At 33.2% G+C, this 25,473-nt stretch overlaps 1 protein-coding gene across 1 annotated transcript; it reads right to left on the bottom strand.

The window, feature by feature from the left end:
* Window positions 1-10,198: 10,198 nt before the first annotated feature.
* Window positions 10,199-17,817, bottom strand: LOC105107960 (uncharacterized). Its single transcript, XM_011002077.1, has 4 exons — window positions 17,689-17,817; window positions 16,048-16,686; window positions 14,152-15,334; window positions 10,199-13,726 (listed from the first exon to the last, which is right to left on the bottom strand). The coding sequence occupies exons 2-4, from the start codon at window positions 16,263-16,265 to the stop codon at window positions 10,637-10,639; spliced, it is 4,491 nt and encodes a 1,496-aa protein (XP_011000379.1). The 5' UTR covers window positions 16,266-16,686; window positions 17,689-17,817; the 3' UTR covers window positions 10,199-10,636.
* Between the last annotated feature and the right edge of the window lie 7,656 nt (window positions 17,818-25,473).

Consider the following 25,473-nt stretch of genomic DNA (forward strand, 5'->3'; position numbering starts at 1 on the left):
ATCAACAGGTTATGACCAGATTTTTACTGGTTCACCCATGTTTTTACCTTTTTTTAAAAAAAAAAACTTGCTAGGTTCTAGTCCTGGGTTGACCTGTTCTCAAGGTGACCTCTTGGGTTTTAAAACTTTGGCTTGAACATGTGATTTTTTTCCTTTTTCTTTTGTTCTTTTTTGTTATTTGTTATGATTTTTTTTAAAAATTATTTTTAGCTATTTTGTTTTTTAATATTGAAATGATTGAGAATTTAGATTTGTAACTCCAATTTTTTTTTTAAAAAAAAAAGTAAAACAACATGATTTTTGTTAAAAAAATAAATAGTCAACAAATTGTAACCGAGTTTTTTACCGGATCTTGTAGGGTCATCTTGAGTTTCTGCCTTCCCCTATTTTTTCTTAAACTTGGCCTGGTTCTGATCCCAAGCCGCTCCTCTAGCTGAATCAAGTTTTAAAACCATGGCTTGAACATGTGATTTTTTTTTTAAATTTTTTTTGTTGATTTCATTCTTTTAATATTTGGATGACTAAGAATTTAGCTTTTTAATTCATTTTGTTTTATTTTCTTTTTCCTATAAGGTTAACGCGGTTTGCGAGTTTTCTAATATAATCCAGTTTGTCCTGGTTTATAAGTTTGGTGGGTTTTTTTTTAATTGAACTTGATTTTTTATAGTCTATTTTTTTTATCATATATTTTAAAAAAATTATTTTTAGAGAAAATTAATATTATTAAACTTTATAAAATAACAAAAATTAAAGGGTGTGGGAAAATAATTGTTCATCCATATCCATTCCACTATGAATTATAATAGTAATTCCATTATAATTTTGATGTGCTAGCCCGTGTAACTCGATTCATGGATTTGATAAGTTTATCCACCAATTGGATATGATCTTTTTTAGATCTTTTAATTATTTTTTAATTTTATTATTAAATTAATTGAGAGAAAAATTGCATTGATTTTTATTTGTTTTCTACAGTGATAACGTTTAAAGATCGGTTTTATAAATGTTTAAGCACAAGGTCTGTTTAAACAATCACCTTATTAATTTTGATATTGTTTAATTAATTGTGAAGCCCATTGTTTTCAAATGTATTCACAAAATCTTGCGGTATTTAAAATTAGCTATGAGAAGGTGGTGTGGAATGTAAGGGGATTTATGGCGATCGAAGTGTTGATTTATTATTTTCAAAAGGAGGAGGACTAATTGTTTATTCTGGCAAAAAAACAATTAGCCCAAGCACAGTCTCTCTTATCTATGGACGAGTTTGGGGGCTTGTATGAGCCCATTTGCAATTTAAGAAAGCGGGGTAGCTACTGCTATCGTGATTTTAAAAAATAAATAAAAATAAAATAAAATAAAATTGCAGGACATCTACCACACCACTGTCATATTAGTTTCCTTGAATTGATATTAAAAAAAAAACTTAATTAATTTAATCAACAATGAGTGTACTCTTAGACTAAGAATCAGGAATATGAAGTAGGAAATCACAACAAAAAAGATCAGAAAGATTCTAGTTGGTAGTTAAAGTTGAATCTCACAATGTCATCTCAAAGGATATTCGCCATTCAAAGTGTGAAAAAGGAAGAAATGATCCAAATAGAATGATCCTGATGGAATATTGAGATGAGATCATTAGTGCATTTAGCAGTAAGCTCAGAATCGAAGAGAGGGATAGCTGGAAGGGACTGGGGAGGTGAATATCCATCAAACGAGATGTAAAGAAGAAATTCCCCGACAGGGACTGGTCTGCCCTATCGGAAAACCCAACATCCGAACGTCGAACCACTGTCTTGTACGGAAGATGACAGAACCTTGAGGGGTCATGTGATGAAATGAATTTCTGTCCTGATTCCGAATATTAATTGCCAGGAGAGACTGCAGAGATTGCTGGAAAGTGAGAATTAATTAATTTGATTGACATTGTGAGCACAAGGTTGGGCCTGCCCGTTTGGCATGGATGTACACATTATCTTCTTTGGTGACCACCATTAAGTTTTTCACCATCAGCCTAAGTACTATAGGATTGGAGGCAGATGGACTAGCAGAATCAGCATCTGCATGCACGAGCTTAGAACCTCACTCCAGCTCTACTGGCCGGAGAGTCCTTCAAAGGAATAGGATCCGTGGGGGGCTTGATGAGCGGGAGGACCATCTCTTCAGATCCTGAAGCTGAGTAACTGTTCAGGGGAACTAATTCCGGCTAGTGGAACTATGAGACTACATGATGAGATCTGCAACATCACACTAGCTGTTGAAATTTATCTCTCAGCTTCAATTTCTGCTGAGCATTGTACAGTCTTTAAAGTCCAGTCTGCATTGTGGTTTTTCTAGAGCTAACTAATACCTGATCTTCATTCTCACAAGAGAGTGAAGATTTGGGCCTCAAACCAACTAAGGATTTAGAGTGGATATTCCTGCCTAAACAATATTTGTCGGGGTAATGTTCGATCAAGTGGTAGCATTATCTCAAGGAGGGCATTCTTTAATCATTATTGTTGACGATCCTTCCAGGTAATAAAGGGATATTCCGATAGTCTGGTGTGTTTTACTAGAAAATACTCAGAGAGGAGAGTACAGTAGCTGAAGAAATCATCAGATACATTCAATATTGCTTTAATTTTGCAACTAATTATTAGCAATGTTTTCCATGCACATGCAGGACATAATGATGCATCATTCTAGCTAGCAAGGGGACCCTTTTGAGTCATCTGCTATCGGAGGCAGCATGAAAACTGATGGACATGGTAGAATAAGGAGCTGATCGTCAAGTGATAAAGAAACATTCTCTGAAATTAAAGACTGCGATGAGGAGATATATATATATACATGTGATGGTCTTATTTCGAGTTTCTTTACGAGAAGGAATCTGATACATCTTGGAGGAGCTTTCCCCATCTAGCGGATGGCAATTCCACTTAGGAATATTATATAGAATGAATTTGAGAGGTCTTTAATGGAGATTCAGTTTGAGGCACCGACAGCCATAAATTATTAATGTTGATTCTTTTAATAAATTTCATATGTTAAAATCGAAATATGATTAACTTAGAACTTGATCTATATATGGTCTCTTCTGGACAATTATAGGAGGACATGGTGACTTATTTTAACCACAATAAAGTTGATGTAAGAATTCAACCTAAATAAAATATAATTTAGTAGACGTATTCTAATTAAGAAGTAAAATACTCAGTATGTTTTTAAAAGAACCATAATTAATCCTTATATTTAATATATTTTTCTATTAGTGAGAAGTTGATTATTACATTATCTGTAAATAAATGAAAAATTAGTCTCTGAAGCGTGAAACCTACTAGAATAAATAACAAACCATATTGTTTGTTATAATTTTAGTGTTTTTTTTTTAATTACAATCAACCTTTTCTTTTCTTTTCTAGTTTTCATATTGTTTAATTAATATCAACACTTGTTTGCAAAACCTTTCACATGCATACACAAAAGTTGGTGTGGTATGAACGGCATGTAAGGTAAAAAGTTGTAACATATACACTTGATAATCAAAGGCGATTGATTGCTTATCCTCAAAACGATTACTAAATTATTTGATTAATTGTTTATTTTGGAAAACTACAGGAACTATATTGTATTTGCTCATCCTGTTGTTTCATACGTAAAATTGTTCACATAATTGGGTTTCATGTAGTAACGAGCCCAAAACACAGTCTCTCTTATCTAGTCCTATATATTTATATGACTTTCTAGTGTATCCTAGACTCTAAATAATAAATTTACAGCATACCACAGGCCGATTTATTTTTTTAACATAAACAAATAATACTTAGCCAATTTTAGTATTTAAAAAAAAAACTCCATATTCAACTTATTAAATTGATTGTATCAAATAAGATCAATTAATTTAATAATTCAATTTAAATTAAAAATAACGATGGAAAACAAATCATAACAAAAAAAATGGTAATAATTAACTAGAAAAATAAGTTATACCATTAGAAAAAAATAATAATTAAAGATATACCGTCACTCCACCATGGACATCATTTATGACTAATAGAGTTTGTTGAGACGGTTTAAACCCCACAAGAACGATGTCTCATAAAAGCAAACCGAATAATATAAAATGAAGTGAGTATTTATTTATATTAAATTAATCAATTCCAATTAATTCAAAAATAAGATTGATTTTGAAAAAATAAATTTAACAAAGAACAAAATGTAAAATAAATCGAGATAATCCAGTCAAATAAAAAAAAATAAAGGATATAGAAACCATATATAAAAAAGATCTAGTCTCCAATCAAATAAATATTAAATTAAAAAAGCTATATGAAAAAAAAATAAAGCAACCCTTGACGAACCTTTTTAAGCTAGGTTAAATTCCCAAAACAACCCATGAAATTCCAGACACAAGCTAAATCAATAAGCTCAAAGTTAAACCAACTAAATATTAAAAGATAAAATTGAGTAAAAACATATATCGATCTAAAAAATTTGACAAAACAAAAAAAATTACAATCAAAATAAGGAGGATAAAATTTGATAAAAAAATAATAGAGGGCGAAACAGCAAAAAAAATATAAAAATGATTTTAGATGACATTAATAGAAATTAAAAGAATGAGAGTTGAATCTGACATATAAAAAATCAAATAAGGATGAAATTGAAACAGGTTTTAATGTACAGCTCTTAACTAAAAATATGAATTTACCCTTTAATGACATCCAACAAGATATGACTCTTAAGAATATTTATAATATTTTATTATACAATTTAAATGATAAATACAGATATCGATCAAAATAATCTCATTACAAAGAAAACTCTACTTTTAATCATTAGTTTAACGTTTTTAATTATTTTTTTAAATGATAATTTTATTATTCCATCCAAAAATAATAAGAAGTATATATGAAAATAGTGAATTCACCATCCCCATGTGTGGATGTATCTCATTAGATGGGTACTATCCACCCTCCTTCCTCTTTGATTCTGTGCTCGGTGTTCAATGCACTCATCTTATCTCAATATTTCTTCATCTCTTCTATCATAATCATTCCATTTAGATTTCTTTCTCTTTTCACAAATTGAATTGCCAATACCTTTTGAGAGGAAATTGTGAGATTAATTCAACTTTAGTTTCTAACTAGAATCTTTATGATTTTTTTTAAAAAAATTTCTACTTCATATTTCTGATTCTTAGTCTAAGAGCACTTTCACTGTGAATTACTTTCTCCCACTATTAATCAAGTTTTTTAATATCAATTCAATGAAAATAGCTAATAAATTATATGGGATGGTGAATTCACTATTTAATTTCATGAATATATATATATATATATATATATATATAAACAAGATTATTAAAACCGGATGTTATAGGCATTGACTAATCATTAAGTTTAAATACAATAAAAAATTAAATGATTTCAAGTAAATATCATCTATGTCTTAAAACATAACCGCTATATACTCACGTCGTTTGTAGGTAACATCAAATAGCAAAAGTAGTGCGGTGGGAGTGTCCTTGACATGCAATAATAATAATATAAGTTTATAAATCCTTACAGGTATAACTTAATTAATCATGTTCTAAGTTTATTTTCTAAAAATTATTAGTTTGAGTCTTATAAATTTTAGGATCACTGAAAGGTTACATGATTGTTAATTTCAAAACTTATAGGATTAGTAAAGATGCGTGTAAACTGACCCTGACATCTATGTTACTAAAACAAATATATAAATGTATTTAAAATAACAAGGATTAGTCAAGGTCATCCTAATCTTAGATAGGTTCTATTACACAAATTTAAAAAAAATCTAAAAACTAAAAGGGTGTACATGGAAAAAAGTTGTTTACTATCTCCCTATGATAAAAAAAAAAAAAAAAAACCCTTGTAGGCTATTAAATGAAAGTAAAATTGTCAGTGCATTAGGCCTATTTAGACATTTTAAAATTGATCAATGATAAGAGGGGTATTTGCCTTTTTTTCATATAGTTAAAAGACTAAAATACTCTTAAAAATAAGATAGTGTAAGTCTTTTATGAAGGGGTTGTATAATTTTTTCATAAATTAGTGCATGCTAGAATAACCTATTTACCCCTAAAATAAAAAGAAGTTGAACTCGGAATGAGAGGTATATCACTTTTAAAAGCATTGTAAAAAGATTTAATGAACCTTGAAGTTTATATTCTTATGCCTTGGTTTGAGGTCATTTTTGTTATTGTACCTTTTAAATCATTTTGGCGGTCCCCTCATTATATGGCAAGCACGTATACCAAATAAAAGTCTAATTTGATGTTAATAACCATTTTTTCTTTCCTTTTCTCTCTCATTTATTTTGACACCCTGTCTTCTAATTTCTCAAATCAACCCTTCAATGTTTCTCTTCTTTTGACTTAGACCTTTTTCTTTAATTACTATTTGTTTTTATTTAAAATAATATATAATTTTGAGATTTATTTTTAATTTCATCCTCATTTAATTTTTTTTATTTTTAAAACTTACATCCCATTTATTTTAATTGCTATTCATCTAATTTGAGATAAATTTTAGAATTAAAATTTTTTTTAAGGATCTCACCCTTCTTCATTTTCTTCCTATAAGATTGTATCTTTATTCTTTTGGTTTTTTTTTTTTTACTTTGGGGAATTTTTAAATTGATATAATTTTTTTTTTATTTCATCATTTCATATTAAATTGGTTTGGATTTGCATTTCTTAGTTGAACCTGTGTCTAAGATTTCATGAGTTTCAGGGTTAGGAGATTAATCCCAATTTAAGAGATTTGTTGAGCTTGGCTTAAGTTTTTTTATACATATTTTAAAGCTAATAGTTTTTTTAATTTTATCACTCAATATTTATTTAATTGGAGAATGAACTTCTTTTTTTATTTTCTTTCTACATCCTCTGTTTTATCCTTAGTTATTTTTTTATTTAATTAAGTTGTCTCAAGTTTTTTTATTTGTCGTTCTCATTAAATTTATTTTTAAGAAAAGAAATTTGATTCTTCAATTAAATAGAATTAATTGATTGAGTATCACTAATAGAAAATCGATAAATACAAACATAAATACCAAGAAAATATTTTCATTGGTAAATTGCTGAAGGATTTTATGGACGAAAATATTCCCTCCGTATGTACAAAGGGAATTACAGTGGGGAAAAAATAATTAAAACAAAGAAAAAAAAATGATGATGTTTTTACCGATGGAATTTATTTTGTCGGTATTTTACAAAAAGCTCTGGAACTATTTACTTCCCAATCGCATTGTTAATTACTATTCTTTATAAATAAAATTGTCAACGGATTAAAAAATTGTCAGTGTTATTTGGCGGTTTTTTGAAAAATTTAAGTTACATTAAAAATTTAAATTAAATATTGCAAACGGAATTACTGACAGATTGAAAAGTCGTCGGTGATATTTGACAGTTTCTAAATTTTTTATTAAATTCAAATTTTAAATTAAATATTATAGACAAAATCATTGATGGAGTGATTAAAAATATTAATATTTAATTATCCTACAATAAAACTGTCGGTAAAATACCCCAATAAAAAATCTAGAATCCCTAGTTTCACAACAAACTCATCTCCTTTCTTCCTTTTCTTTTCTTCTTTCCTCAACCCCTTTTCTTCTCCTCCATTCTCAGGTAGGTCTTCTTCTTCTTTTTTCTCTTTTCTTCCCAACTCTTTCTCTTCTCCATCATGCTCAGATATGTCTTTTTCTTCTTTCTCATTTTTTCTTCTTAGCTTTTTTAATTAGTATATTTTATAAAAAAAACATTTCTCTTCTTAACTTCACTTGCAACTACATTAAGGTAAAAAAAAATAATTCTTCTTTTTTTATATTTTTTTACTATATTTGTTTTTTATTTTATTTTTAATTGTTTTTTTTCTTAATAATTATATGAATGTTGTTGTGAGGTTTTTTTTTTCATATGAGATCAATTTTTAGTTGATTTATTTATAGAATTTTTAAATTTTTTCATATGAATTTTTTTAGTTGAATTTATTTTTTTGAGTAATTTATTTACTGCAATGTTTTTTAGAGTTGATTTTCTTCTTCTTTTTTCCAAGCATTTTGAGTATTATAAAGTTTTGATTAATATTAATTTAATTATTTTATAGTTTTATAAAATATATTTTATAAAATATTTTTTAAATAATTACCGATGGAATGAAATTTTTTTTACTCACTTTTTCCATCAGTAAATCTATTAATAATATTATTATTTTATTACTAACAGACTTATCGATAAATAAAAAATTATTGACAAAAGATTTATTGATAGAGATTTTCCGTTAATGATTTAGTTAATATTTTTTTTACCAACAAAATGATAGTGCAAATATAAATGGAAATTTCCATTGAAAAATCTAAAAATTATAATAATATATATGCATGAAATGCTCACTTAATTATTTTTGTTTATTTGCTTTCCAGTCATTACTTTAGCTATCCATGTAGTTTTTTTTTTTCATATTATTGTGCATTCTTTTAGAGTGGATCTAAACCATGTCGGAAAATTCTTTGGGTGGTAGATGGTATAAATAATTAAGTGATGGTAAGTCTAGACTTTTAACTTTTTTCTTTTCAAATATGGTATTGATAAATAATTATTATCAAATATTTTTTTTATGGTTTGTCCACTATTATTAGCCGATATTATCATTAGGTCCAATCAAATTAATTACCGGTGGATCAAGTTTCTCTTGTTGCTTAAAGAAAACGTTGTAATCACCCTATCATCCTTTTTACAAGTTAAAAAAATCTATTAGCCCCCTCGAAAAGCTTCTGGAAGGGCAGAGTAGGCAGAACACATAAAGAGATGAAGGGGGACAAATGATGGCCCACACGTGATTAAAACAGAAATGGAGCTTTCACCCCCCCTCCCTCTCCTTCTCCCTCTCCCTCTCCCTCTCTGTAAATTTGTCCAGTTTTGCTTTCACCATGCAATATATAATAAAAAAAAGCACATTAATTAATAAGATAAGAAGATAGCAAGGGGAGGAGTGCATGCAGCATTTTATGCCGGTGATCACAATCCCTAAATGGTAAAAGCCCCTTCATGGTAGGATGCTGTATATTTCAATCTCCTCAGTCCTCCTCCATGGCGCAAATTAACCCAAAAGAGCCTGCCTGCCTGCCTCCCTCCCTGGCCAGGCCATCATGTCTTGTTCTTTACTGCCCTTTTGACTAATGACCATGCCCTTCTCTTTTTCTACCCGTCTCTCTCAGAGTCATGACCCATCATACATCATCATCGTACTCTCCCCTCATTGACCATGTCATAAGTAACGGCTATATATTTCATGGTCCGGCAAAGCAACACCGATCTCTCTACATATCATCAATTCACTGATCAGCAAAGATGAATGCACAGTGCTTACCATCTTTTCCATGGAATATATTGCAAGTATCAAAGGCGAAGAGAATCAAACGGAGAAAAAAGGAGGAGAGAATGACCAAGTTCCACATTTTCTAGAGGGTCCTACAATCTTTATGCAATATTATTGTCGTACATGTAAACCCCACATGATATGCCTTAACTTGCTCGGCTTCTACACACACACACACACACCAAATTAAACCATCATCAAACAAGTAGATGAAGACTTAGAACTGTTCAATGCCCCCACAGTAATTAATTGAAGGACATCTTTTCAAGGTTGTGATTCATTTCATATCCCTTGCACACACTCGCTCTTTCCATCGGCAGTGAGAATAATCATGATCATATGTGTTTTGTACAAATGCATGGTTCAACAACACAGCTACCTAGGAGAAGAATAATAGGGGTCTGCATTTAACATGCACCCTTGTCATTGCTTGCGTCTAGCCAAGGGATTTGGCAACTTGGAGTCATTTCATGTGCATGCACTTGTTAGAACTTGCCCTTTCATGAAAATGACTTCGAAGGATAATTGTCACACGCATCTACATCCTTTGATGCAGGTGCAGCCATATGCTCGTATGGTGCAGCTATTTCATCCATAACAAAAATACATGCCCACAGCTTGCCTATTTATAGAATCACTCATGCCCTCACAAAGAGTTATATATTGTTTAAAAAAATTACCAGCTGTCTTTTTTTTTTTACTTGAATCTCCTTGCATGCATGTGGAAAATCAAATCCAAATGAAAATAGTTTAATGATCAGTCACGAATGCTTTGCAACCTGTGATCATGCACACATTTTAAATACCGAGACAAATTGCAGCTCCAATAATTGTATATAAGAGGAAATAAATGTCAGAAAAGAAAAGGGAGGTGAAATTTTATCTTAGGAACACTTGACTCATTGTGTTTCAGCCAAGTTCCTGGTCAACTATTATTCAAGGATTTGCTTATACACTGTCTAGTTTTTGGAAGTTTTGAGATTGCCTAAGCAGGAAGCCTAAAAAAGTTGCATAAAATGTGACTCAGCATAATCAGTACATTGGGAATAAATACAAACTTTCTGAGATCTCAACTGCTGAACTCAAGCAGTACTTGACTAAACTTCCGTAATTATTTCCTCTATAGTCATTTCTGAACCCAAAAGTTTTTGGCAGCGGTAGCTATGGAAGAAGCTCGAGTTCAGTGCCTCGATGTGAAACCTGCTGAAGCACAACTGTGCAGAAATGGCCAAGCAAGATAGGCTCACTGATAATTAAAAGCTCGGAGAATAATACAGCGATGCAGATCTTAGATGACCAGATGAGTTTGATGCGGCCACAAAAGGATTAATTTGCAATGCGCCAGGACCTTCTGGAGGACAACCCCACCTAACAGGACTTGTGTTGACTAGCCTGGTGGTGGATGCATGAAAGCTGCCGTTGTGCACCACTGGTGTTCCACCAATTGGAGGGTGCTCTTGTGACTGATAACAAGTGAAGGGATTCACATTTGTCATGTTATAGATCGGGATAGTTGGAACCGAGATACCTGATGGAACTACTTGTCTTTCCCTCCAGCCTTCGTTGTATTTTGTAATGTCACTCATCACAACAGTGTGACTTTCAGGAACATCATCAATGATGATGATTTCTTTTCCGGGATGAGCGAATGAATCAGCACGCTTGCAATGGCGGTCAGGAGTTTTGGTAGCTCTTTTCATAGTGCATGTGGGAAAGGTTTCCAGTCTTCTCTTTAGCCGGTTCTGTGAACTTGAAAAATTGTAATCCTCTTTGCACTGATGAGGCTTAATGGATGGTGCAAGGCCACCATCACTATGTTGGTCACAAAACATGCCTGCTGGTAGCTTTGATGGTGCTTGTGATAGCTTAGAATCAGTGTGGCTTCCAATACTGTCGGAAAACCCAGCATCCAAACGTTGAACCGCTGTCTTGTATGGATCCCGACTAAAGATGACAGGACCTTGAGGGGCCATGTGATGAAATGAATGACTGTCCTGATTCTGAATATTGCCAGGTGAGACTGCAGAAATTGTTGGAATGTGACAAGTTTGATTGACATTTTGAGCACAAGGTCGGACCTGCCCATCTGGCATGGATACATTATCTTCTTTGTTGACCACCATTAAGTTCTTCCCCATCAGCCTAAGTATAGGATTGGAGGCAGATGGACTACTAGCAGAATCAGCATCTGCGCGAGCTAAGAACCTCACTCCAGCACTACTGGGAGAGTCCTTCAAAGGAATAGGATCTGTGGGGGCCTTGATGAGCGGGAGGACCATCTTTTCAGATCCTGAAGTTGTGTAGCTGTTCAGGGGAACTAATTCAGGCCTGGCATCCAAATTAATCAGTGTCGGGTTTGAATTGCAACCCATCTGCTTCCCCTTGGAAGGAACTGCCATTGATGCCATTTTCCGCCGCCTTAGTAGCAGTGATTCTTGGTGATTTAGAACAACACTCTCAGAAAATCTCTCCCTTCTTTGGCAACAGCATGGCTGATCGTTTTTGAAGCCAAAAGATTCTTTCTCAATAGAGATCCTATCAAGTTTCAAGTACTCTCCAGAAAAAGTGGTTCTCTCCGCTCCTCTAGTTGCTGCTTGCAGAACTGCACCAGCATTGTGTGCCAACGGCTCAATTCCAGCGGACATTAAGCCTGACCTAATCTTGTCTTGAAAGACACAATGTCCTGCTGATGATGGTGGTTCTGAATAACTGAAATCAGATCTACCTGCCATGGAGTTAGAGATGGTCGATGCAGCAGATAGAGGGGAATCTGATGAATCACCATCGATCATGTCATGCTGGTCTGGTGAAGAGTGAACCCGGATAGTAGTCAATGATGAATTCCCTTGAAAATCCTCAGAACCCATATCTCTAGGACTCGGCAAAAATGACCCTGGTGGTCCAGGAATAGGAATGGGATCAACCTCAGGAAAAGAATCTACTTTAGCAGCTTCAGAATCCAACCCCGCCCCCATATCAGCATCTTGGCTCATCATGCCATTACCAGCTTCAGTAGCAGAAAACATCCTTTGGTCATTGATAAAAGGCCCAGTTGGACCAGCAGACACGTTGTTTTGACTTAAAAGCCCTCCATAATCTTCAATAGACCGAATGCAGTTTGATTGGACCTTTGAAGAAATACCCAGCTCATGAAATTCAGTGTTGACAGATTTACTCATACCTGCAACGCTCCTCCTCCCATCCAATGTCTTGGAAGATGGTTCAACAACAAGGTCCTCGTGGATTGGAACTTGTGTTCCAGGAGACTCTAGGGAATCAACTTTGTGTACATAATCGCCATCACCTCTACCTGAATAATCTACATTTATTCCCTCAGCATGACCACAGCCAAGTGCAGATTTTGAGCTCCTCAAATTCAAGGCTTCCAGCCTTTCAGAACTACAAGAAAATCTTTTTCCTTGTCTAGCTTCCTGGACGGGGCTTCCACCAAGAGACACCTCATCAGTCATTTCTTCTCTTTCAAGTAGATTTTCTGTATCATCCTGCATCAAATCATACTGTTCATCAACCTCAGAATGCCTGCCCACAGCTTCTTCATCTATTTCTCTTGTCAAAGGCTCTTGAGATTTGTCAAGGGTGGACCATCTCTTAACTTTGCTGCGCCTGGATTCAGTCACAGAAGATTGGCTGCTGACAGACAGTACACTTTTCCTAATGGAGGGGAATCTCATTGCTTTAGTTACAACTGCGTGAGAACTCCGGGATGATTTTGTGCTAGCAATGGGATACATATCAGAATTATTACTTGTATCATCATCAGTATAGACAGTCTTCTTGGTTAGTGAAGAGACATCATTCCTGGGAGAGTTTGGTGGTCTCAGCATACAGCCATCATGGATAGAGGTGCCATCTTTGTTCAACTGATTGGCATTCCGCTTCGTTGGTGGAAACAACTTATCCACTTTCCCACCAATCCTGTCTCCCACTAGAAGATTCCCTACTGTCTTTCTTCCAGGAGACCACTCCCTCCTCTCATTAACCTGGGCTTTATGAAAAACCTTCTCCATCCTCTCACTGTTTCTGGGAGAAGATATTTGATCATCACACAAAATGGTAGGTTTCTGAGCACGGCTCCTCTCTGAAAGACGATCACCCACAGATGATTGATCATTCTCAACCAGCAAGTCCTGAGCCAGGTGCCATTTACATTTCACAAGTTTATGACTCTCTTGTGTCGCAATCTTCTTTGGAAAACCCCTTCGTTTGGAGCAAACCCATGGTCTTAAAGTCCCACAATCACTAGGTTTGATTTGCCTCAACATCTGATGATCTTTCTGGGAACCCTTCTCCTTTCCATTACCTTCTTCTCGACCTCCAGAAATCTGCTCAACAGCAACATTAACAACCGTATATAACTGGATTTTCAACAGAAGATGGTGCATAAATCAGAGGGCAGAATGATCACGATAAGTGTACAAAATATGTCATAGAAGGGCTTAAGGAGGAAAAGAAGTGAATATGTCATACTGGTGTTCTAGCAATTTTTATGCGAAACAATTCCATCCATTTAACTTAAACACTGCACAAATGGAGGCGACACTATATCAGCTGAAGCATCCAAGAACATTTTTCCCCAAACATAACATGATTAAGCTTCTCGATGACATTAGAGCACAAAAGGTAAACTAGGAGGTCTATTACATACTCAAATTTCTTAGGTGTTGAAAATGGACAAGGGCAGTCAGTGAGATGAATACGCAGTTTGGGAAGGGAATTAAGAATATACATTGAAAGCAAGAAACTGTACCTGAGAACCAGGTGCCTCGTGGAACAATACTTTTTTTCTCTGAGAAGCAAGTTTTAGATACTTCTGATGCTTTTGTGCTAATCGTTTTTTCTTTTTCATTGAAATGTAGTTGCTTGCTTTGCCACCTTTCAAAGATTTCTTTCCTCCAATATCCTCCCTTCTTGCTCCAACATCCTCGCTTACTTCTGCTACTGGCGATGCATCATTAAACTGAGATAAAATCCTAACTTTGGTGCCATTTGCATCAATATAAACTGGCCCTACATCACCAGCATCCTCAGGATGAATTGGCAACACCCTTGGCCTTTTCCCTTCCTTAGGTGCATCACTCTTCTCAGTCTCTTGAGCGGGCAAGCTTGACATGGTGGCCCAGCTTGTACCATTTCTTCGATCAAGCTCTTCCAATGTGCAATATTGAGCAGTAGTATAAATATCCACCATCAACCGTGTCTTCCTTGGCTTAATTCTATACCTGGTTAGCTTAGAATCAGCTGTCCACTTGGGTGTTGACTCCACAGAAAGGCACTGATCAATGTGAGCATTCAAGGTGGTGTTGGACGAGGATGAGAAAGTTTTGCAAACAGGGCAAAGTTTTGAAGCCATCGTTTCTGATATAGTTGTACAATTAGAAGCAATATCTTCAGCCGAGGCACGATCAGAATTGCCACCAAATTTCACAATCAACCTGCACTTCTTATTAGCCAATGGCCTGGTGGTGCTTTCAGTCTTGTGGGTCACAGTAGCTCCAACTTCAACAGCAGCTTTGGCCAAAGTCCGAGTTTCTAAAGGTGATCTAGGTTTCCTGCTATCAGGAACTGAGTCTATCTCACTTGTTGCTGTAGATGGGAAATCATTTTCTTCTCCATATCTACACGAACTAATGTCTACACATGATTCTGCTAACTTGGCATGCAATTGAGCATCATCAGATAAGTCTACCACCACATGGCTGTCTGGTCTAGAAGCCTCCTTGTCAAAACTGCTTCTTTTGCTGATATTTTGCTTCTCAATTGAACTGGTTTCACCCTTAAATCTCTTGAAGGACTGGTTTCTTACAGTATCAAGAGGCTCAAATTGTGGCAACACGTCCTTAACGCCATGTTTCAAACAAAGTTGCAGATTTTTTTGAGAAAAAGGCCAGCTATTCTTGATATCCTTGCTCCTGGCTTTAAATACATAATCTCTGCAGTGCAAACAACCAAAGTTTCTGTTAGCATCAACTAAGATCAACCTATCTATAATAAGCTAAAGCTATACCAACCATATGGACACAAGAACTGGAACCCTTAATCATATCATATGTTAGAAAAAACAAGTCTGGTAGGGAAAATCTGGTTCATGGAACTGAAAGTGAAACACGAAACAGTAGGAAAACAGCCAAGCAAAACCCAAGTGAACACAAGATTCGAAAATCTAGTGTCTGAGAAAAAGTCTGCAGCTTGCAGCACGATATGGTTAGAACAAGGACAGATTGTTTGTACAAAGTGACATGAAATCACAAGCAACAACAATCAAGAAAGATTAGAGGTAGTGAGTATGACTCGGGAATCATTAAAAAACACAAACATAAGAGCCCCAAGTAGAAGCCTTGGATATGATCATGAAAAGCAAAGCGAGAGAAATTCCTCAAAAACCAGAATAAAGACAAGAAGTGGGGTGTGCCATGTTAAACTGAGCCATAAGGGAACATGTAACTCTGGATCTGACCCAACAAAAGATCTTAAAGATTGATTAGCTGACTTGGATCAGATCACCACTAAGAAAAAGAGAGAGGTAGTTAGCATAGCATAGCAAGACAGCCATGACAAAAGGAAAAAGAAAATCGAAACAGTACTATTCATAATACCCCTGAAAGGAAGGATCATATAAAAGGAAACAAAGAATGAATTGTTTTACCTTATGGAGAAATTAGGAAGTGGGGTAGGATTATCAAGACATGGGTTTGGGTTTGGGTTTGGCAGATCTACGACTACTACCTCTGACAAATTAGAAGGTGGAAGCTTATTATAAGTACTACTGGGGGGAAGCTGAGAAGCCCTCTCATCACTTCTACTATTCGGTTGAGAAGAAGAACATGGGGGATCTGGCACTGGAGGGTTTTCAATGGAAAACATCTGATGCTATTATTCTCTCTTCTTCTTGTGCTGTTTTTTTTGTAACAGTCACAAGCAGCAGCTTCTCCACAACTATATGTTCCAGTACTGCTGTCTTGCCTTATCTTTATCTTCTTAGTCTTCAACATATAGCTAGTAACTAGTTGTATATCACTACAGCCCTCCTCTCTCTCTCTCTTTCTTTCACTTATAAATTATAGCAGTAGTAGCTAGTGTCTTTCTTTTTATCTCTCTCTCTCTCTCTTTCTACCCAAAAAAACCCCACCACCAAAGAGCTATCACCACATGCGAGTGACCTCCACAGCCGCAACAACAAAGAAGCAAACCAAATTAAGCAGCTCTCGCTATCTATATATGTATTTTTACAAGAAGAAGAAGATCAAGGAACCCGACTAGATTCTTCATCCATTTAGCCAGCTGCCTGCAAGGATGAAAACAAACCGTGAGATCATTAACAGTTTTAGCAAAGACCTGGCAAGGAGATGAAAATATTAAACTCAGTGGCGGAAGGAACAGCTAGAGGTAGCAAATTAAGGAGAGTTTCGTTATTTTATGTGGGAATGATTAGTAGTGTTTTGATTGATAAGCAAAGCACCAAAATAAATTTTCAGCAAAACAACAAAAACTCAATAACACGCACTTAAGCAAAGATGATGTTGAAACTCTTCTCAAAAAGTTTGATGGGCATCCGTTATTTTATGTGGGGAAGACAAACCCACATGAAAAAGAAGAAAAAGGAAGAAGATGAAGCCAAGTACTGCTCGAGTTCAAGTACTCCACCAGCCAGCATCATCAAACCAAACCTCATATGATAATACATAGTCATAGAGATTAAACGCCTTAATTAAGAGATTGTAATTTACAAGAACACCAACTTTCAAAAATCAAAAGGAGCAAGGAACTCTTTAAAAGATGTAGCTATCCATCCATCCATCTTGCTAACCAAGGAATTATGAATGAAGCAAGTTAATTACAAAGACAAAAAAAAAAATCAAAGCAAGAAAGAGTTGGAGAAACAACATCAGTATAAATATATATGCCAGCTGAGAGAAACAAAGAGGACAGACAGACACCCCAAGATTCCTGGCATCTCTAGATACACGCAGATGTATACTTCAGAGTGAACAGTTTGAACTGACCAAAAACCAGGAGGAAATCTCATCTAATCTAATCTAAGAAAGGAAAGGAAAGGGCATCTGAGCAGAGACCAGACCAAACTCTTGACTGGTTCCAAAATATGGAAGAAACTGAACCAACCCGGAAACTCGAAAGGCAGAAACTTGAAACAGAGATGATGAAATCAAATGAACCCCATAAAACGCCAAAAAACAAGAAAAGACTTGATCTTTGAGACAGAAGCAAGCAACCCACTACGACAGATATAGAAGAGCAAGAAAAAAAATCAATAACAAGTGAAACCAACCTTAACAAGCTTTGTATTTGAGGGGAGAAAGGGAGGATTTTTTTGAGTGTTTGAAGAAGAAAGGAAAGGGAAGGAAAGAGCAGTGGTAAAGGGGAAAAAAAATAGAGAGAGTGAATAAGAGAGAGAGAGGAGCGAAAAGAGAACCACCCACTCACACATCAAAAGAGGCATCTGGTTCTCTTCTCTCTCTCCACTCCCCCATTAAAGAAAATAAAAAGAAAGTTCTGTGTATTGGTTATTTTCTATTTTGCAATAAATAAATCGAAAAGAAATGTATATAATTGTGAAAATCCAGATAATCTTTTTAACTGGATTTATTTTTGTATTTTTTTTAATAAAAAAGAGAAGCAATAAGTAGTTTTTCAAACAAATATCTTTTATATATATATATATATATATATATATATATATATATATATATATATATTTTTTTTTCTAATATTGTCTCGTGGAAACCAAATTAAATATAAAAACATTTAATCTGTGTCATAAATTACCATCAAACGTTTCTTCTTTCATTCCATTCCTTCTATTTTGATTGTTTTTTGTTTTCTTATTCAGAGAGCAAAATCAAAGTACTCTACTTTGAAGGATCAGCAATGAGTTTTTATTTTTATTTTTTTTCCAACAAATAATGAAGAGAAAGATAAAAACAAGAGAGAATGTGAAGGGCAGTAAACAGCGTGTGAGGAGTTTTTGAGGTTGTGTTTATCTTTGTCTGCCATGGGAGGGAGGGATGGATGGAAGGAGTAAATTGTAGATGAAAATCTTTGTTATAAACCAGTGAGAGAGATAGGCGACGACATATTTATATTTACTCAGTCAGCAGCTACCTATCAACCTCGCAAGAAAATAAAATAAATTAATTAAAAGGATCATTTGTTTATTGGTTGATATTTTCAATCCCATGGGGCATGTGGGTCCATGCATGATTTCTCCTCTCTATCCTCCCCCTTCTTCCCTATTTTCCTCATTGCTCGTTTCCTGCCCTTGCCCTTACTACACGACAACACCTCTCTCTCATCCTTTGATTGTTGACACTTACCACCCCTCTTTTATTTTATTTCTCTCTTCTTTTATTCCAAGTTTCTAGTGTTTCGAATACTTTTAAAATCTATTCCTTGAACTACAATGGCAGTTCTAAACACCCCAAGGTTTATAAATCTTTTTAACTCTGTTTTTCTTTTAATATAATCACAGACATGGCGTGGCTGCGTCCTTAAAAAAATATTAAAAATAAGTTTTAGAATACCTTCAAAAATATCTGTAACTTAAAATATTTTTTCATATTTTTTTTCAATAAATCAGAAAAAATAAAAAGGAACATTTCAATATACTATTTTTTTATTTGAATAAAAGAGGCTGATTGAGTGATTGTACTCGCCTGGTTCGAGAAAAAAGCGACATTTTGTTGAGAGAGAGAAGGGGAAGCGTGTGGGGAGAGCATTCATGCATCTAACGGTACTGTACAGTACCAGCAAAATGACAAGAAGATATATAGGGTGAATGGAAGACAATGGCTGTCATATACCTCCATGTCCCCATGGTGTCTGCGACCCTCTAAAAGAGAGGGGGCGCCGAGGAGGAGATCCTTCCTCCTCCTCTTTCTTTGCTTTTATGTAATATAATATAATATATGACTGCTTCCTTTCTTTCTTTCTTTGATCGAACGAAGTACATGTGTGTGTATACACACACACACTTCTGCTGCAACTCTCATATAGCTAGCTAGCCAGTAGGAGGACGAGGAGGAGGAGGAGGAGGATGCATATAATAAGGTCTCTCCTCTCGAAGCAAATCTATATCTATCAGCACAATATAAAATATACAGAGACTCAGCAAGGCAAATATGTAAATATGTTAAGGTGGCTCCGTTTCTCAAGGTCGAGCTACGCGTAGGTCACAGTGCAACCACACCACTCCTTTTCAATTCTTGGTTTGATTTCTTCATAAATTACATTACCCCCTTCATTGCCTTCACTGATCAACCCCCATATTTGCATTTTAAAAATATTTTAAAAAAATTTAAATTTTAAAATTATTTTAATATACCTCTATTAAAAATAACTTTTTTAAAAAATAAACATAACTAGACCTGAAGACATCTCATTCTAGCCTTAAAGCGTGTGTTCATACATATGCTTGTATGGTTATGGTTCTTTTCTTCTGTTTTTAATGGCACTCCCAGTGGTTTCACCATCAATCCCAAAGTCTATCAATATTCACTTCATATCAGAGATGAACATAAGAGAGAGATTGAAGAAAGATAATAAACAAAATATATTTTTTATTATTTCTCACGGATGGATCCAATGTGTTTTTTCTCTTTTATCATTTATCTCCTTCTTCAAATATTCATTGAACACTTCAAATCTTCTTAAATATATAGTAATATACCTCGAATCAAAACTGCCCGAAAGAATACTTTTTTCAATCTTTGAATATATAGTAATATCTTTAATTACGTGTTTTAAACGAATATATGTGGTATAAACACACACACACACAGCTAGATTGAGCGACGTTGCACCCTAGCTAGGGTTTATACGTGCTTTAAAATGTAGCTCCAGAATTTCAACAAAAACGTTTTGCTAATTAATATCATGACTTCGGCCATTCATTAATTATAGCAGAACTGAAACTAACGTGAAACGCACCCCCTTTTCATCTTTTTTTTTTTTATTTAAGTGGGGTGTCCGGGCCAGCTTACGCGCATCACAACTAATCCTCATGGTCCACTGAACATCCTACAAGCCCAGTGAGCAGGTAAGGCATCGCGAGGATGACAGGCATGCATAATAAAATTTAAACCCAAGTACGGAAAAAAGAGGACAAGCCCCTCCCACCACTAGATCAACCCCTTTTCATCTCTTTGATATCATTATATTATGCATTCATACGTACTGTGTTCATAAATGAATGCATATGCATGCATGAATTAATTTATTGATTGTAATTATATACAGTCGGTTTTGTTTTTTTATATATAAAAAATTACAGAGAATAATTCACCCTCCTCTCATTAATTCTCTCTCTTCTTTCCTCGATAGACAGAGGGACAAGAAAGAGTTAAAGAAAAAAAATTATAAAAAAAAGATTCCATTAATTCCTCTTCACCACCAAGGAATCATCCATGGAGTTGCCAATTCGATCCTTGCTATTATTATTTTCATTTTCTAGAGAACTAGCTGACACAAAGATCAAGCTAGTCATTCAATCTAATTAATAATGAGGTATTTTGATATAGTTCATACTTTCTTAAATTTAATTTCCTTTTCAACCCTCGATTGTCATTTTGAACGTATAAATTAAATAACAAAATCTGCTTTAACAACTCTTTGCTACCAAACAATTTCAGATGCGGCTCTGCCACACACTACAAGCTACAAGAGTTCAGTGCATGGTGGCATGCGAGACCAGCATTTACCATGGATTATAATAATAATTATAATTATTATAATAAAGTGACGGATCTACCATTCAATCTAAGATCATTAAGCTTTCCACGAGGTATAATGCTACTTTCTTAATGGTTAAATAGTCATTTACTAATAACGGCAAGAAGATCAGTACACTAAAATTGTTTAATCACCCTCCTTACCTTACATGAGGCTTGATGGTCTTTTTATTTTTTTAAGATAGTGAAATGATTTATTTGACTTTAAGATCAAATTATAGCTCAAGCCCCCTGTCCTTTTATATTGGTTATTTTGTAATATTCTTGTTGGTTGAGGGGCTCTTCAATAATTAACTTAGTACAGATATATTATTTTAAAAATACTAGTGTTACCTTAATATTTCCTTAATATTTTTTATGTTAGGAAAACTTTTAGCCGGCTTGTGGCATAGCTTGACCCACCTATTTAGTGTATATATTAAAAAATAAATAGAATAAAGGAGGAGGAGAATCTATCTAATATATATATTAAAAAATAAAAAAAAATTAAAGGAGGAGGAGAAGTTATTGTGCAGTGAGACACAAAATAATATTCATTATAATAGTTTAATATAATTTATCTTTGAGCTACAAAACCTGTGAGACACAAAATAATATTCATTATAATTGTTTAATGAAAATTGTCTTTGACATTAAAGAGAAGACGGTAAATTGTCATTTTCAAATTCTTTAGGGATAGATTTATTTTTTTCACGTTTCTTGCATAGTAAAATTACATAGTTCAACCTAAATCATTTTTTTAAAAAAAAAAAACTTACATTTAAGGGCTCTTTAATCTTTTTATTTTTTAGTACAATAAAATAATTTAATTATCTTTTAACCTAAAGTTTACTAAACTCTTTTAAGAGGCTTTTTTATCTTTTCATCATGGTTTTTTTTTAATGTCAAATTAACTCAAAAAAAAATTTATATTTTAATAAATGTTTGATATTTAAAAAAAAAAACTTTGTTAGTGTGTGCATGGTAAGTAGGCAACCCGTGCAAAGTTGTCTGGTCGTCAAACACCATCTTTTATTATAGTTTTTGATAGGTCTCAGCATCTCCTTTGTCATGGGAAAAAGCGTGAGCCAAATTTATCTTTGGTTTGGTGCTAACGATCATTTTTTGCACTTCTCTCTCGTTTTCTATCTCGAATTCCTTGTCAGAGCCTTTAGGGTGTGGTATATATTTCCCAACATCCAGCCTTCGTATATTTGTTATAAAACCTAGACATAAGTTTCAATCTATTTTTCTTTTTAATAACAAAACAATTGGCATAGTTTTATATTTTCCAACCCAATTATTAAATGAATCAACCAAATTATTTGTTACATTTTCAATCTTAATCTCATTATCAAACAAATGTTTAGACTATATTGTTATATTGATGTTATTCACTCAAAATATAATTGTTTTGTCAACATCATTGATATCCTATAATTATATAGTGGATTTGTATAAGCTTTTTCTGCTATAAAAAATCCAATTTTTATCTCCAAACCATAAACCCTCTTATTCTTCATATATGTGTGTGCGCGCACGCACGCCCTTTGCATTATGTCTATGAATAACATAGGGGAATATTCCATCCACAACCTCTCGTAAAATCTACAAAAAGAGAAGAAGAAAAACAAGTCAAAACATTATATAGCATAGAAAAACATGTTTAAATATTATGAACAATATACCGTTTACATATTGGACATCATGCTATAATACCTTGGATGTAAATGAATATCAAGTTTTTGATTACCAAAGAAATATTTTAGTTGATTTGGATAAAAAAGAGTGTTCATGTGGTAAATGGAGGATGACCGACATTTCTTGTAGGTATGTGATTCTTTGTGTGCAGAATAAGAGACTTAATATAAAAGACTTCTATGATTTTATATTACAATGTTGAGACTTTTAGGAAACAATACAGTGCTATCCACTTTTTAATCGAGGTAGATTTAGATCTATAAGAAAAAGATATCATTGTTATACCTTCTACTCTTAAAAGAAGTGTTGGTAAACTTAGAAAGAATCAAAGAAAGGAATACAAAGAAGATTAGCCCAATATTATCAACAACAACAAAAAAATCTACTTTAAAGTGCAATATACACAAGCAATATAAATATAATTCAAGGACTTGTAAAAAAGATACTATTGAATAAAATATAGAATTTTATAGTGTTGCAATGAGATTGAATAATGGTAGGGGTCTCAAGGGGTACTGGCAGAACTTTGAGGGATGCTGGTAATGGCGTTATGGATGTTGTCATAGCTTTTAGGAGTGTTGGCAGGGATATTTTAGGTGCTAGTAAGGGTATTAAGAGTGGTGGCATAACCATGATGGGTGTTGTTAAGAGTTTGAAGGGTGTTGATAAAAATGCAAAAAGTGCTAGAAAAGGTGTAGTGGGGTTGTTGGAAATTATAGTGATGTTGGAAAATTATTATCTCAATACTTACACTAGACTAGTTGCATTAATTGAAGTATACATTGTGGATTATTATCGCTTGATTGAAGTATTCTATCAATTTCATTAACACCTAATTCCTCTTTAGTGGTTAATTCAATATCATTAATAGATTTTCACCAATCAATAAATGTGTTTCAATATGACCTATCATCGTATATATAGAGAAGCTTGTTTTTGCTTGCGTACGTTTCCAATATCCTAATAGCTGCTATTTTTTTATATTTCACGCATTTTTTGTTCTTGAATTTTAGCCCATCCATAATGTTGCAAGTTTATAAGCTATTATTAGTAGTTGATAAATATGAAAATATTATTGTGGTAATTTTATGGCTATTTTGGTTGTGTGTATGTTGGGTTAGAAATTTTAGGCGATTTGTGTTTATAGAATTTGTAATTAAGAATTATTGTTGGAAGGTGAAGATATGTTGTTGTAAATTTTTGAATTGTAATATATTTATGTAACTAATACTGGTTCTAGTAATTTTTTTTGTTAAGTTGAAATGGTAAAAAACACCAGGGAATTGTTACTTCCAATTGAAATTGATAAAAAAGTTTTTTTATGTAATTTTTTATGATTTTGGTTGTCTTCAATTTGATCAAGAATGGTTATTGAATCTATTATATTTATGATTTTAGTTATATTTTTATAAATACTAGGACATTGTGCAATGCCTAGTACTTAAAAAAAATACAATGATAACACATTCCCTTTTTCTTATTTTTAGTCATCAATTGCATTTTAGTCATTGAAATTATTATAATGAAAAACCTATAAATAATGATTGACTTTTATTTTGATACTAAAAAGTAGGATGTAAAGTGTAGTGAAGTTTACGAGGTAAACCGTACTTTCTCAAACATTAGATTTAAAATAAAAAAGAGGTTTTATCTTTGTAATTGTCCCAATTAATTAACTATGACATTTCTTTGCTTGCTTATACATTTATTTTATCCATATAATAGCGAGTTGAATGAAATAAATTAAGGAAAAAATGGTGTTAAGCCAACCTGGACATGTTTTAAAGAAATAAGAAAAGCAATGTGCATTGATAAAAACAAAACAAAAGGGAAATTGGAAACCACACACAAAGGAGGTTCCAATCAGATTATATAAAAAAAAAGATATCAATCCATGTTAATCCATTAAGCTCGTGACCTAAGTTATTTGACCAAAAATAATTAATTTAAAAAATCTTCAAAGTTTAATTCTTAATAAACCAAATGTTGAAAAATAAAATTGAAAAAACAATCTAACATACAAAGGGATTTTAAAAATAACGATTATAAGCCAAAAAAGACCTAAGTATGCTCGAATCAACCTATCAAACATATAGATCCTGTTATAAGATCAAGATAACTTGACATAAAAAAAAAATCATGAAACTCAATTTAAAAAAAAAAGATTATGAAATGGGAAAAAATAAGTCTAGAAAAAGAATTGATGTTAACCCTTGTTAGCTTATAAATCTTATGTCTTGAGCTATTTGATTGGAAGCACTAAATATAAAAAAAAAAATATTGAAGGATAAAGTAACACAAGATTCTTAAAGAAAAAATACAGTAACTAAAAGGAAAAAAAAAGGCTCAAGCCTATCTAAATTAACCCATCAAACCTATGGATCCTGTTATAAGATTATGATAATTCTATAAAAAAATAAAGAAAACCATGACTTTTTTTTAAAAAAAAAATCAACATTGAGTAATAAGATCGAAAAAAAAAATAAGTCCATAAAAAAAAGATGGAATACTTGTGACCTAGATCATTTTATTAGAAGTATCAAACTTAAAAAAACCATAAAGTCCGAATCTTAAAAAATCAAATATCAAAAGATAAAATTAAAAAATAAAATATTTAATCACGAAAAAAATTAAAAACATAAAATAAC

The sequence above is a fragment of the Populus euphratica genome, unplaced genomic scaffold (assembly GCF_000495115.2).
Source record: "Populus euphratica unplaced genomic scaffold, PopEup_1.0 scaffold176.1, whole genome shotgun sequence".
In the NCBI taxonomy this organism is placed as follows: Eukaryota; Viridiplantae; Streptophyta; class Magnoliopsida; order Malpighiales; family Salicaceae; genus Populus; species Populus euphratica.

What these genes read in the sequence shown, in the direction of transcription:
- LOC105107960 (XM_011002077.1), bottom strand. Translation starts at nt 16,265, where the DNA reads ATGTTTTCCATTGAAAACCCTCCAGTGCCAGATCCCCCATGTTCTTCT. An exon ending in CTTCCTAATTTCTCCATAAG is followed by an intron (nt 15,335 to 16,047) that starts GTAAAACAATTC and finishes TTTGCACTGCAG; the next exon opens with AGATTATGTATTTAAAGCCA. An exon ending in ACGAGGCACCTGGTTCTCAG is followed by an intron (nt 13,727 to 14,151) that starts GTACAGTTTCTT and finishes GCTGTTGAGCAG; the next exon opens with ATTTCTGGAGGTCGAGAAGA.